General features: G+C 36.0%; 1 protein-coding gene across 9 annotated transcripts in view; it reads right to left on the bottom strand.

The window, feature by feature from the left end:
- MBNL3 (muscleblind like splicing regulator 3) overlaps nucleotides 1–12,978 on the bottom strand; it is a 120,168-nt gene that overhangs the window by 69,680 nt on the left and 37,510 nt on the right. For 5 of the 9 annotated variants that reach the window (XR_010379311.1, XM_064482674.1, XM_064482676.1 and 2 more), the window contains exons 2-3: nucleotides 4,197–4,304; nucleotides 2,037–2,945 (exon numbers count right to left, since the gene is read on the bottom strand). The exons of 1 other annotated variant lie outside the window; for it this stretch is intronic. Coding sequence is in view for 7 of the 8 variants with exons in the window: in XM_064482674.1 (XP_064338744.1) it covers nucleotides 2,037–2,213 (177 nt within the window). In the remaining variant the exon portion in view is untranslated. Of the gene's footprint in view, nucleotides 1–2,036; nucleotides 2,946–4,196; nucleotides 4,865–9,099; nucleotides 9,348–12,978 lie in introns of those variants that run through there. 3 more of the 9 variants (XM_064482671.1, XM_064482673.1, XM_031445468.2) reach the window with 3 other exon arrangements.

Genomic DNA, 12,978 nt, shown 5'->3' with positions numbered 1-12,978 from the left:
GACACTGTATTTAAATAATTAAGTGGCTTATTAATATTCATTGTCCATTATCTATGTAGTCTCTGAATTAGACATTTCCCAAGCTTTAAAGTGGCAGTGCAGTATGCATTTTGTTAACAATCACTTTCCACTTTACTTTTCTTCAAAATGTTTCCATTATGGCGTTCTTTTGCCTTTAAATGGGAAAATTGATCTGAAGTATATAAATGACTAGTAAGAGCACACTTCTCTTTCCACTAGATGCCTGGAAAGACAGAATTTGCAAAGCCTGCAAGGAACTCTATATCTAAGAATAAACCATAAAACAGTGATATTTAGCTTGAAGAACTAATATCACACTTATGGCAACTGAATTTGGACGTGTCCATTTGTAAGATAAATTTATAGTTTTAAATAATAAACTCTAAATAGACCTGTTTTGAAGAACTCCTAAAACAGCATCTTAGTTAACAGTAAGAAGATAACTTTTCATTGAATTCACTTTTATAGTCATACATGGTTTTCCATTTATGTTATCTCACTGGAATCTCCACAATAATTGTGGAAGTTAGGTAGAGAAGAATTACTCATGTTAGAGATGAAGTAACTCAAACTTTGTCAGATTAAGTAGCTAAGTATCCCAGTACTGGGGCTGGGATTCTTGAAACAACATCTGTACAGTGCCTAGTGCAGAGTCAGACACTCTATATGTACTGGATAAAAGACATCTTTTTTTCCCCCCAACTAGTCCAGTGCTCTTTTTCATTCAAGGCACTGCCCAATCTTTGATTTAAATAATACACAAAAGATTTAAATAATACATAAAATAATTGCAGATGAAACTTGAATGATAATGAAGTGAGGAAAACAGAGCAAGTCCTTTAGTCTTAATATCTGCTACAAATAAGAACAATTCAGACATTTTCAATGTTAAGAATTGCCATTATCTGTATAACTAGTTCCCATTCTTGAACTGAAATGGTCTGCAAAGAAAACTAGTAGCCACAAAATAAGCAGAAGTAACTACTTAAATGGGATATCACGATAAAATGTTTTCTGAAAAAATGTTCATATGAAGGAAAACATCTCTATTAGTCAATGCAGCCATAAATTAAAACGTTAATGAGGTAAACTTGGTCATGATGAAGACACAATATGAAGAAATTGGAAAGGTTCTTATTAAGCTTAATTCATTTCAACATATTTTGAAAAAAAAATCTCAAATGCATCATAGCAAACCTTATTAATTAAACTAGGAACCTATAACCATTTTCACTGCTATGCTTTAATCTGTACGTTTACCCTTAATTTAAGGATAAGCATGAATAAAACATGAAAATCAGTGCATTTTTTTGTTCTGCAATCATGTATGTTCTCTACATAATATCTCATCTGCCCTCATATTTTGTTTATAGTCTAGTACCTAATATTCGGGTTTGATGACCTTGGCCATAGAATTTTCCTTGTAAAATGTGCTCACAAATCTGAAATTGGTTATCAGCTGTTCAGGAAGAAAATTAAGTGAACCTCACGTTGTAGTGCTATGTTTAAGTTAAAGGTTCAAAATATACTTTGACTAAGAAAACTTTAAATGCCATCATTTTCCTCCTGGATGGTGAGATTTTTTTACTTTATATGCTCTCAGTCTGACTTTCTTTATCCTGTGACTGGTCCCCGCCAAGTATACTTTGATAACATAGATAATAAGCTGTATTTCAGGAAAGGGCTTCTCCAAGTTATATGAGGTTTATGATCTCTGTTTTAAAAATCTAAATCATACCCACAGAAGTAAAGTACAGCAAGGCTACACTCACTCCTACAAAAATTCTTGATTTTTTTTCTTAAAGTCTATTTATCTTGATCAGTGGCCTCTGATAGGAGAGCTTTAGTCTGGCTTAGTTCTACAAACACAAAGTCTAAACCCTGCCTTAAAAAACAAACAAACCAAATGGACCACTTTCATGCTATTATTAACTTTACTAATCTCAAAGCACAACATATAGTATAGAAATCAACAAGTTTAAATTCAAACTTGTGTGCATCTAGATGAGACTCACCTTTAAAGAATCAAAACAAGCCACCACACGACCATTTTCCACGTGGCAAACTCTTGGCGGATGGGCAAACTTGCAATCTGCATCAGCCCGAGAACAGGTTCCTCTCTGAAATTCTCTACAGACTTCTAAAGTCAGCCACTTGGTATCACGAACCAGGGCAACATTGACAGCCGTCATATTGAAAGCAAAGTTAAAACTCAAGTGCACCCTCTCTAGAACAATTTACTGCTGTGGTTGAAAGATTAAAAATAAACTCAAGCTAAATGTGAAGAGTAACGGGTTGCTTTGGTGAAATGCTTCTTTGTTAGCACTTAGGTCTTCATTTAAGTCAAATTCGCTCTAGTCAAACAAAAAGCCAATCCTAAAAGAAAAATTGGATCGGAATAACTAAAAATCAAATTGCAGACCAAGTCCTAAGAAGGCAACCGTAAAGGTTAAGATATTGAGTGTTTTATTTTGTTACCCTGCCGAAGTTACTTCAAATAACTGGCAGAATTTCAAAAGAATTCTGTGCTCTCGAGTTGATGTTTTCAATTATGCCTCCAAAAAGCCTGTGTTGCCAGCCACCCTTCAATTTGTGAAATGGTCTCAGATCAAGGGGAGAAAAGTTTTTCTACCTGTTTCTTGGCTTTAAAGTTTAAGATTGGTAGGATGTTACAACTGTAATTTTTTTTTTTTTTGCTGCAAAATCGGGAGGAGGGAAACTGACTATGAAAATCGAGAATCAGAGAAAAAAAAGAATGAACAAGTTTCTGAGAATGAACTACAAGCACAGCAGGGTTTTTTTTTTTTTTTTGCAGAGGGGTGGGGAGGTGGCAGTGGTGGTGGTAGGAAGAGGGGTTTATAAAGAGACAGCTGGAAAGTGGAATCCAAGCAGCAGAGCTTTCAGAAAAGGCACTTTCCAGAAACCTGCAAGAAAAAAATAAAATAAAATTAGCTAATATAACACAATGCTTCCATTGGAAACTCTCGATGCAGAAAAGAAGTAACATATCCTCTCGAAAACAAGAAGCATCTAGATACTGACAGTTCAGCATAGTATACAGTCAGCCATTGTCATTTAAAAAGGGCACCTCTCAGTGTAGAACTGTGCAAAATAAAAGGAAGCAACCACTTTGATTTACTGTTGAAATACAAGACTTGGGCAACAACCCAACTAAAAAGAAAGAAGATTGTTTCATTTTAATTGGTCAGGGACAGAAATTCATTTGAGGGTCCACTGCACAGACACTGCCAGAACCTGACATGACAGCCCCTTACACAGTCATGATCCACCTGTGTGTCTCCAGGTTTCAGAGGCTACCAAAGACCTGTCATTAAACTGGCTTTATTATGGCCTGATTGAAGGCTTGATTATCTGCTCTCCAAATCCAGAAAACAGAAATTGCTAAGAAAATTTAAGTTGCTCCAAGAGGTAACTGTGTATTTGAAATGTAGTTGTTGATGATCACATAAAAGAGTCATGACATAACTAGCTGGAGACCTACTGCAAATGAGGTAGGGGCGAGGCTATAAAAGGTGCTTCAGATCAAGAGAGAAATCCTTCGAAAAGATGCTGGATTTTTTTTCCGAGCATGCTCTGTTCTTAGTCTTTATGAAGGGATATTGGAACAACTCAGAAGGATGTTTCAGCCTATACAATAAGTGAGAAAGAAAGCACTGTACAATCATGCATTAAATACCGTGCAGCTTGAGGGTTTGCAGTTTACAACAGTGTCAACCACCAACAATTTCTAGGAACTCAGCTGCGAAGCTAGATTAAGTGTTAATTTACTGCCATTATGCCATGAACCCATACCACAATAACAGGGATTTTTCTAAAGCAGAAGTATCAGACAAATCAACTAATTCAAAAAAAGCAGAATTAAAGTTCTTGAAAACATTTCACTGATGTGTTTAAACAATTTATTCAATACTTTTACAGAATCTGAGTTTTCTGTTTGTACTTCCTGAATTCAAGATGAAATGCAGTATCACATCATTTCTCAGGTACCACTGGCAAATTAAGTATATAGAAAATTCATGCAAGCGTATGCATTCAAGAGCAAACATGTATTTCTCTGAGTCATTCTTCACAGAAATATTTCTAAAATGTATTATATGTAGTTCTGCCTTCTTAAAAAATACTGAACATAATTTGGCCTCTGGTTCGGGTCATACATGCATGTCCTGGGAAGTATTCTAGCTGTCCTCTTTCAGTGGCAGATTGTTGATTGTCACTTCGCTTCCTGTCACGATATCTGCCATGGTGGACTGTCCAGCTCCTTTCTGGGAAACAGAAGAGCCAAACATGAATGTTGAATAAGAGCTAGTTACTCACTCTATGAGGGGCCAGGGGGCAAAGTTCAGGGCTTTCATGCAGAAGGTCTGTGACCACTGTTGTTGGTTTGAAAACCCTTTTGCAATATGTTCCGTGCAGGACCACGTTCTAGAGGGTTAAGGTTGTCAGGCCAATGACCTCTGGAAAAATATTTAAAATGTACTTAAAAAAATAGCCAGATGGGGGGAATGCAAATGAAAACCACAATGTGATACCGCTTCACACCCATTAGGATAGCTATAATTAAAAGAGAGGAAAATGGGAGAAATTGGAACCATCATACATTGCTGGTAGGAATGCAAAATAGCGCAGCTGCCGTGGCAAACAGGCTGACAGTTCCTCAAGATGTTAAACAGTTACCATATGACCCAGCACTTCCATGCCTATGTATATACTCAAAAGAATTCAAAGCAGAGTCTCAAAAGCATATTTGTACACTCATGCTCATAGCAGCACTATTCACAATAGCCAAGAGGTGAAAACCCACCCCAGTGTCCATTGGCAGATGAGTGGATACTCAAAATGTGATATATCTACATAATGAAATATTATTCAGCCATAAAAGGAATAAAGTACTGACACATGCTACAACAATGAATGAACCTTGAAAGCATGTTAAGCCGAAGAAGCCAATCACAATGGCCACATATTGCATAGTTCCATTTATACTAAAGATCCAGTATATAAAGAAGTTGTGGTGTATATACATATATAATAGAATACTACTCAGCCATAAAAAAGAATGAAATAATGCCATTTGTAGCAACATAGATGGACCTAGAGAGACCATACTAAGTGAAGTCAGTCAAAGACAAGTATCATATGATATCACCTATATATGGAATCTAAAAAATGACACAAATGAACTCATTTACAAAACAGAAAGAGACTCACAGACATAGAAAACAAACTTATGGTTACCAAAGGGGAAAGGGGGAGAGGGATAAATTAGGAGTTTGGGATTAGCAGATACAAACTACTATATATAAAATAGATAAACAACAAGGTCCTACAGTATAGCACAGGGAACTATATTCAATATCTTGTAATAATCTATAATGAAAAAGAACATATGTATGCATATATATATAACTGAATCACTATGCTGTACACCAGGAACTAATACAATATAGTAAATCAACTATACTTCAATAAAAAATATAAATATCCAGAATAGGCAAATACATAGAGTCAGAAAGCAAATTAGTGGTTGTCAGGGCCTGAGGAAGGGGACAAAGTAGAGTAATTGCTTAATGTGTACAGGTCTCTGTCAGGGGTGACGAAAATATTCTGGAATTAGATCATGGTATCGGTTGCACTATTTTAAAAATATATTAAAATAAAATATATCCACTACCTTGTACACTTTAAATAGGTGAATTGGATAGTACGTGAGTTATATATCCATAAAACTAGTACTGCTTTAAGTCTAAAGAGACATGACAACCAAGGAAAAAAGAAGCCTCATAAGTAATGGAATTGGCTACCCTAAACTTTGTTTCTTAGATTCTTCTTAGACACAAATTTATCTAAATAATGTTACTAAGTTGAATTTCAAGAGTAAATTAGTTTTCATACTTGTATTATGGAAAGTACTCTAAAAGTGTACATTCTGTGAATTTGTAAGTTTATATTTGAAGACGTATTCCAATTTAATCCTCTAACTAAATCATATAGGTTGCCTGAACACATTTGCAAGAAAAATAACCAAAAAGAAAAAATATATATAATTACATTTTTTTCTCAGAACATAAATAGTGACTGAGGGTCTGGAGGAAGATTTTGCTACAGAAGTCTATCAAGTATAGAAACAAATCATAAATTTGAATTTGAAATTTTTACAAATGAAAAATGCAAACAGGAATTGGACTCTGACCATGCATTTTATATAAGGCAGGGGGAAGGAAATTTCTTCTTTTTTTAAATTGGCCTGTAACCTCTGATGGGACCCCGGCCAATTCCTCAAAACAGTTCTAGCCAGCACGTGTCCTGCTTCAGACTGGAAGGATTTTTGGAGCTGGCACAGGAGAAGCTAGGTGCAACAAATAAAGACAGCTGGTGTGACAATGGAGAGGCACTCTATTGTGCAGCTCTGCTCATCTTTGCATAATAGCCAGGGAGGGTTTTCCCCTGTGTTTTAAACATCAACTTTGTTTGGGGGACAATACAGCTTTATCTTCACAACCTGACACTTGAGTAATAAGAATTCAATGTCACTTTGCATGATTCATAGTCCTCTAATGTAGAACATAAGTTACCATTTCTTAGTACAGTTGTACTTGTATGGTATTTGCTGTTCACAAGTGCTCTTATTCCATTGCTCTTTGGTGCTCTGAAAAATACTCTAAACCATGAGTGTTAACCCAAATACACTGATGAAGGAAGTGAAGCTCAAAGAGGTTAAATTACTCATCTGAAGTGACAAAGCCTTAAGTGGTAGAACCACGACTCAAGGCAAGGTCCTCTGGCTCCAAATCTCACGCTTAGATCCTGGCAGAGAAATGTAATCTTAAATAAGGAAAGCCCATCATTTTTGTGTAGTATTTATGATTCCTTCTCAAAATTATGTTCATGCCTGTTGCACCGCCGTTTTCATAACATCCCTGCATCGTGCTGCACCAACATTTATCCAGCATCTACTATGTGCCAAGCACTGTTCTAGCTGTTGAAGAAGACTGATAAGCTCCCTGCTATCACGGAACTTTCCATGCTTATTTAAATAGAGAAAAAACCAAAGGCACAGTGAAGTGAAATGATTATGAGAGTTTATGAAGGGCCAGAAGCAGACTCTAGGTGTTCTGATTTCAACACAGGTCTCTAATTCGCCCATGAATGGTACACTAAGCACTATAACTTAAGAACACTCAAACACACACACTTAAAACACTATCGCATATAACTATTAGAGAAATGCAAACCAAAACTACAATGAGGTATCACCTCACACCATTGAGAATGGCCATCATTCAAAAGTCCACAAACAATAGATGCTGGAGAGGGTGGGGAGAAAAGGGAACCCTCCTACACTGTTGGTGGGAATGTAGTTTGGTGCAGCCGTTATGGAAAACAGTATGGAGATTCATCAAAAGACTGAAAATAGACTTACCAAATGATCCAGCAATCCTACTCCTGGGCCTATATCTGGAGGGAACTCTAACTTTAAAAGATATATGCACCCCAATGTTCATAGCAGCACTATTTACAACAGCCAAGACATGGAATCAACCTAAATTTCCATCAACAGATGACTGGATAAACAACAGATGATTGGATAAAGAAGCTGTGGTATATTTATACAATGGAATACTACTCAGCCATAAAAAGGAATGAAATAATGCCATTTGCAGCAACATGCATGGACCTGGAGATGATCATTCTAAGTGAAGTTAAGTCAGAGAAAGAAGAATGCCACATGATATCACTTATTTGTGGGATCTTAAAAAATGACAAATATGAACTTATTTACAAAACAGACTAACAGACAAAGAAAACAAACCCGTGGTTACCAGGAGAAAAGTGGAGTGGAGGGATAAATTGGGAGTTTGGGATTTACAGATACACACTACTATATATAAAATAGATAAACAGGAAAGACCTATTGTATAGCACAGGGAACTATATTCAGTATCTTGTAATAGCCTATAATGAAAAAGAATATGGAAAGGAATATATATATATATATATAACTGAATCACTATGCTGTACACCAGAAATTAACACAACACTGTAAACCAACTATACTTCAATAAAAAAAATTTGAAAAACAGTATTGCATAGAAACGAGTCATTAAAATGAATACCCCAGAAATTACTCACACCAAGTCTTAGTGCTCGCTGGATTCCTCTTGAGGAGAGTACTACTATTCCCATTTCATAGATGGGGAAACCAAGGTGGAGAAAGGTTAAGTAATTTAACATCCACAGCTTCATGTAGCTACTAGGTGATCAAGCCATGGTTCAAATCCAGGCATTCAGTTTCCATAAGGAGTGGTCTATTCTTGTTCATTTGATAGCAGCAAGATCTTATTTTGGATTTAGAGTAAAAATATGGGAAACCCAAATGATTTCTGTCTATTATATCTTTGGAGAGCAGGTTAATTTTTGGAATGTTTTTTGCCCAACCATCAGTGTGATGCAACTGAACTGGGAGTGGGGGTGGAGATTTCACTTTGAGACACAGGAAGAAACAAGACACATCCCCGAAATACCTGTTTTTCCTTGAAAATAAAAGAACGATTTTTGACTTTTAATTAAGGCTCATCTATAAGAATTCTAGATTAGACATATCATAAGGAAAAATAAAAACATTTTTAGTTTAAAATTACATACACACTAGATTCATTATTAAGTGCTTCCTTTTAAAAAAGTAGATTATATGTTTATTTTAAGGATGCACACTTTTTCTCCTGGACATTTTCTTGATGGTAAAACAAAAGAAATAAATATTTTCTACTGAGATAATGGACACAGTACTTTGTTTCAGAACAGCTTGCTAGACCACTGTCAGCACCTACTTTTGCCCGACTTCCCTCGTCTCCTTTCTTTTGCCTTCCATTCACAAGGCAGCGCATAACATAGAAACATTGGCAACACCTGGTCCAGGAGATCACAAAGATGCTATCTGGCACCTAAAGCAATATCTGAAGAGGCATTTCTTTAAATGCATTTATCAACCTCCTGAATAAACAATGAAAACAATGTTTTCTTTCTTTCCATTTTAAGCTCTCCTTACATCTGTATTACCTCGGAACTCCTTGTGGCCATTTATTTTGGCTCAACGAATATATGACACACCTGCCACACGCTGCTTGAATTGGCAGGCTGACAAGGTTTAAAAGCTCTCAAGCTTTCAAATTTGCTTCAAGTTCTATTTCCCTCACGTGTTTTGCTTAGTGGTCCACCAATACTCCTTCTTTAGGGCATATAAGAGGTCCTCAGCACTGCAGATGGAAACCAGAATTTCACAAGCATCCTATGGAAAACTGAGGTTTCTGTTTGGAAAAAAAAAAAAAGTCTGTAAAAATAAGGATATTTTGCCTACAAGCAGAACTTTTTCACTAAGTTTTTTTAAGGTTCATTGACTCTTTTCCTACAATATTCCCAGAGTAACAAATTCAATACATCTTTTACAAAAAGCAGGTAAATCAAGTTATTCCTTTTCATAAAGCAATTAAAGACCCACCTCAGTTCATATATATGATCATAAAAAGAAAAAAAACAGGTGCTACAGCATCTCTTTCAAGCATAGCTTTAGCAACATATGTGACTGGTTTTGTCAGAGGAGTTCATCTTTCTTTTAAAATATAGTTTTTATCCCTTCCCACCCCCTGCCTGGGATCTCAAAATGTAGAATAGATAAACAAGATTATACTGTATAGCACAGGGAAATATATACAAGATCTTATGGTAGCTCACAGAGAAAAAAATGTGACAATGAATATATATATGTTCATGTATAACTGAAAAATTGTGCTCTACACTGGAATTTGACACAACATTGTGAAATGACTATAACTCAATAAAAAATATTAAAAATTAAAAAAAATAAAATAGTATAGTTTTTAAAATAATATATGAAATTACAATAACTTGCTAATAAACACCACTGAAATATTTTAAACTCATCCAATTGAATATAAAAACAGCCTAAAACCTGGATTCGAAGCACTGCTGTTATTAAACAACACTGGTTAACTGCTTGCTTATGTCCATGGGACAGAAACCCCAGTGCCATTAAAAGATCACCAAAAAAGTGGATCTAAACTTGAAGACAATGGGAACTTAACATACTTGGCAATTCAAGTCCTATAATGTTCAAGATCTGAGATGAGAGAAATACAAAATAAGTCACAAGACTGACTACATTTAATATATGCATAGTGGTTTTGCTGAAGATTCATTCAAGAAATATTTATTGGGCATCTAATATGACCTTGGTCCTGATCTAGGTGCTGGGGATACAAAGGTGAACAAGATTACATACCTGTCATGAGAATCATACAATTAGTTTGCAATGAATGGGGCTGGGAGCAGGTGGCGAAAATAAACAAAAAATCTTATCTATCATTCATTTTATAATTTAACAAATATTTATTATCATTCCCTAAAATTCAATTAAATGAGGCCTTTTAAACTGTTCATGTAGAATAACAAATGTTGGCAAGGATGTGGAGAAAAGGGAATTCTTGTGCATTATTGGTGGGAATGTAAATTGGTGCAGCCACTATGGAAAACAGTATGGAGGTTTCTTAAAAAACTAAAAATAGTTACTATATGGTTCAGCAATTCCACTCCTGGGTATATGTCCAAGTAAAATGCAAACAATGATTCAAAAAGATACATGTACCTCAATGTTCATAGCAGCCTTATTTACAATAGCCAAGATATGGAAGCAACCCATGTGTTCATCAACAGTCGAATGGATAAAGAATATGTAGCATATATGCATACGGAATACTACTCAGCCATAAAAAAGAATGAAATGTTGCTATTTGCAACAACCTGCATGGACTTAGAGGGTATTATGTTTAGTGAAATAAGTCAGACAGAGAAAGACAAATACTGTATGGTATTACTTATGTCTTGAATCTAAAAAATAAAACAAACTAGTGAATATAACAAAACAGAAACAGACTCACAGATATAGAGAACAAACTAGTGGTTACCAGTAGGGAGGGTGGGGCATGGTAGGGGATTAAGAGACACAAACTACTGTGTGTAAGATAAATAAGCTACAAGGATGTATTATTGTACAGCACAGGGAAAGCAGCCAATATTTTATAATAACTATAAATGGACTATAACCTTTAAAACTTGTGAATCACTATGTTGTACACCTGAAACTTATATAAGACTGTCAATCAATTATATCTCAAAAAAATAAATAAAAATAAAATTTAAAAATGCTCATGTGGGAAGATATCAGTTAATCAACAAACATTTATTGTGTACAAGAAGTATATGCACAGACTTGTGTCACATGCTTCTGGTAAGTCAGACGAGCTTTAAAACACTGTTTCTGTACTCAAGAAACCTCTAGTGAGTTGGGGAGACAAGAACAACGTAATATTAAATAAAAGCAAACAATGTAGACAATTGAGAGCAAAATTCAGTCACATTAACAACAAATGCGATGAGAGTTCTGAGAAGGGAGTGTCACTCAGGCCTGAGGTCGCCAAGGGAGTTTTTGACGAGGAGAAAGTGGAGCTGGGCCTTAAAGAATGAGAAGGACCTGGGTGAGGGTGGAGGAGCAGAGAGCATTCCTGGAAAGAGGCAGCGTGAGAATGAGGATGAGAAAAGAAGATTAGGTGCCAGGTATTTGTAGGATGGTGAGCAGACGTGGGCTGGCTGGGATGGCAGGTTCATCCTGTGGAAGAGAAATCACGTGGGGGTGGCTTCTGAAGAATCTGGAAAATGACTCAAGGAGGACCTGCTATAGAAATAGGAGCTGCCTCAAAGATTGTAAGCAGATTTGAAACTTAGTAGCCACAGATGCAGTATGGTAACAATGACCTGCCCTTGGAAAATTGTTTTATTTAGGGAGTCCACAACACACAATCAGAGCAAAGTTTACGCATCCACCCTATTCTGGAAGAACAAAAGATGAAAGGGAAGTGGGTGGAGGTCAGAGCGTTTCTGTCTAGTTTACAGGCTCTGTGAGGACAGGACAGGCAATGATTCAAGTCAGCCTGGCATGGAAAGTGGGTAAAGAAACAAACTGAAAAGTGAAGTTTCTTGCTTTCATTTTGCTCATTACACATTTATCAATGACCCCCATCATTAAGGACACATAACTGTATTCCAATTTTCTGAATTTACTCAAATGCATTTCAATCTTAATGTCTACAATGTAAATTCCTTTAAAAAACGTAGTTGAAATTTCAACAAGGATTTTTTTTTTCCAGTTAGATTTCGTTACACAACAAGCTCATGCCAAGAGTTAAATTTAGATAGCAACTTTTTGGCTGTAATGGCACCCTGTGAATTCCTGCTACAGGACTTTAACCAGCACCCCAGTAGCTGGAAAGTATTCATGCTCCTCCCAAAGTACATACTGAATTGAACTCAGTTGAATTTTCAGGGCCAATTTACTCACTGATAAGATTTGGCTGAACATTCACTATTCACCAGGACACAAACACACGCACACACACACACAGACAAATTGCAAAACAATCAGAAGCTATCACAAAATTTTTATTTATCCTGTAAATACTTAATAAACAGCTCAAGTAACTGTCTAGTCAAACTTGTGGGTCACATAAGGATGACTATTTGTCAGAGAGGCAAACTAAAGCAGCATCTAAGTGACTTGATCATGTAAATGGATTCATCACTGTATCTAGCAGGCATCCAGTGAGGGCTTCCTTACCTGAATTCATCACTGGTACTGTGTCCAATAAATTCAGGTTCACAATCTCAGCACAAAACCTGTAATCCTTATTAGGAGCACTTATAAAACAAGTGAAGGGTAGAGAAAAAAGCTTTGCGGCTAAAAAAATTGGGAGAGGACCAAATGTACCCTGATTTCAAGGACCAAATAATTTAATACATCAATGCCAAAACTTCTAGTAGACTTGAAGGGAGTTTTCTGGGAACGTAAAAAAAAAAAAAAAAAAAAAA

The sequence above is a fragment of the Camelus dromedarius genome, chromosome X (assembly GCF_036321535.1).
Source record: "Camelus dromedarius isolate mCamDro1 chromosome X, mCamDro1.pat, whole genome shotgun sequence".
Classification (NCBI taxonomy): Eukaryota; Metazoa; Chordata; class Mammalia; order Artiodactyla; family Camelidae; genus Camelus; species Camelus dromedarius.
This window is presented reverse-complemented; position numbering and strand designations above follow the sequence as displayed.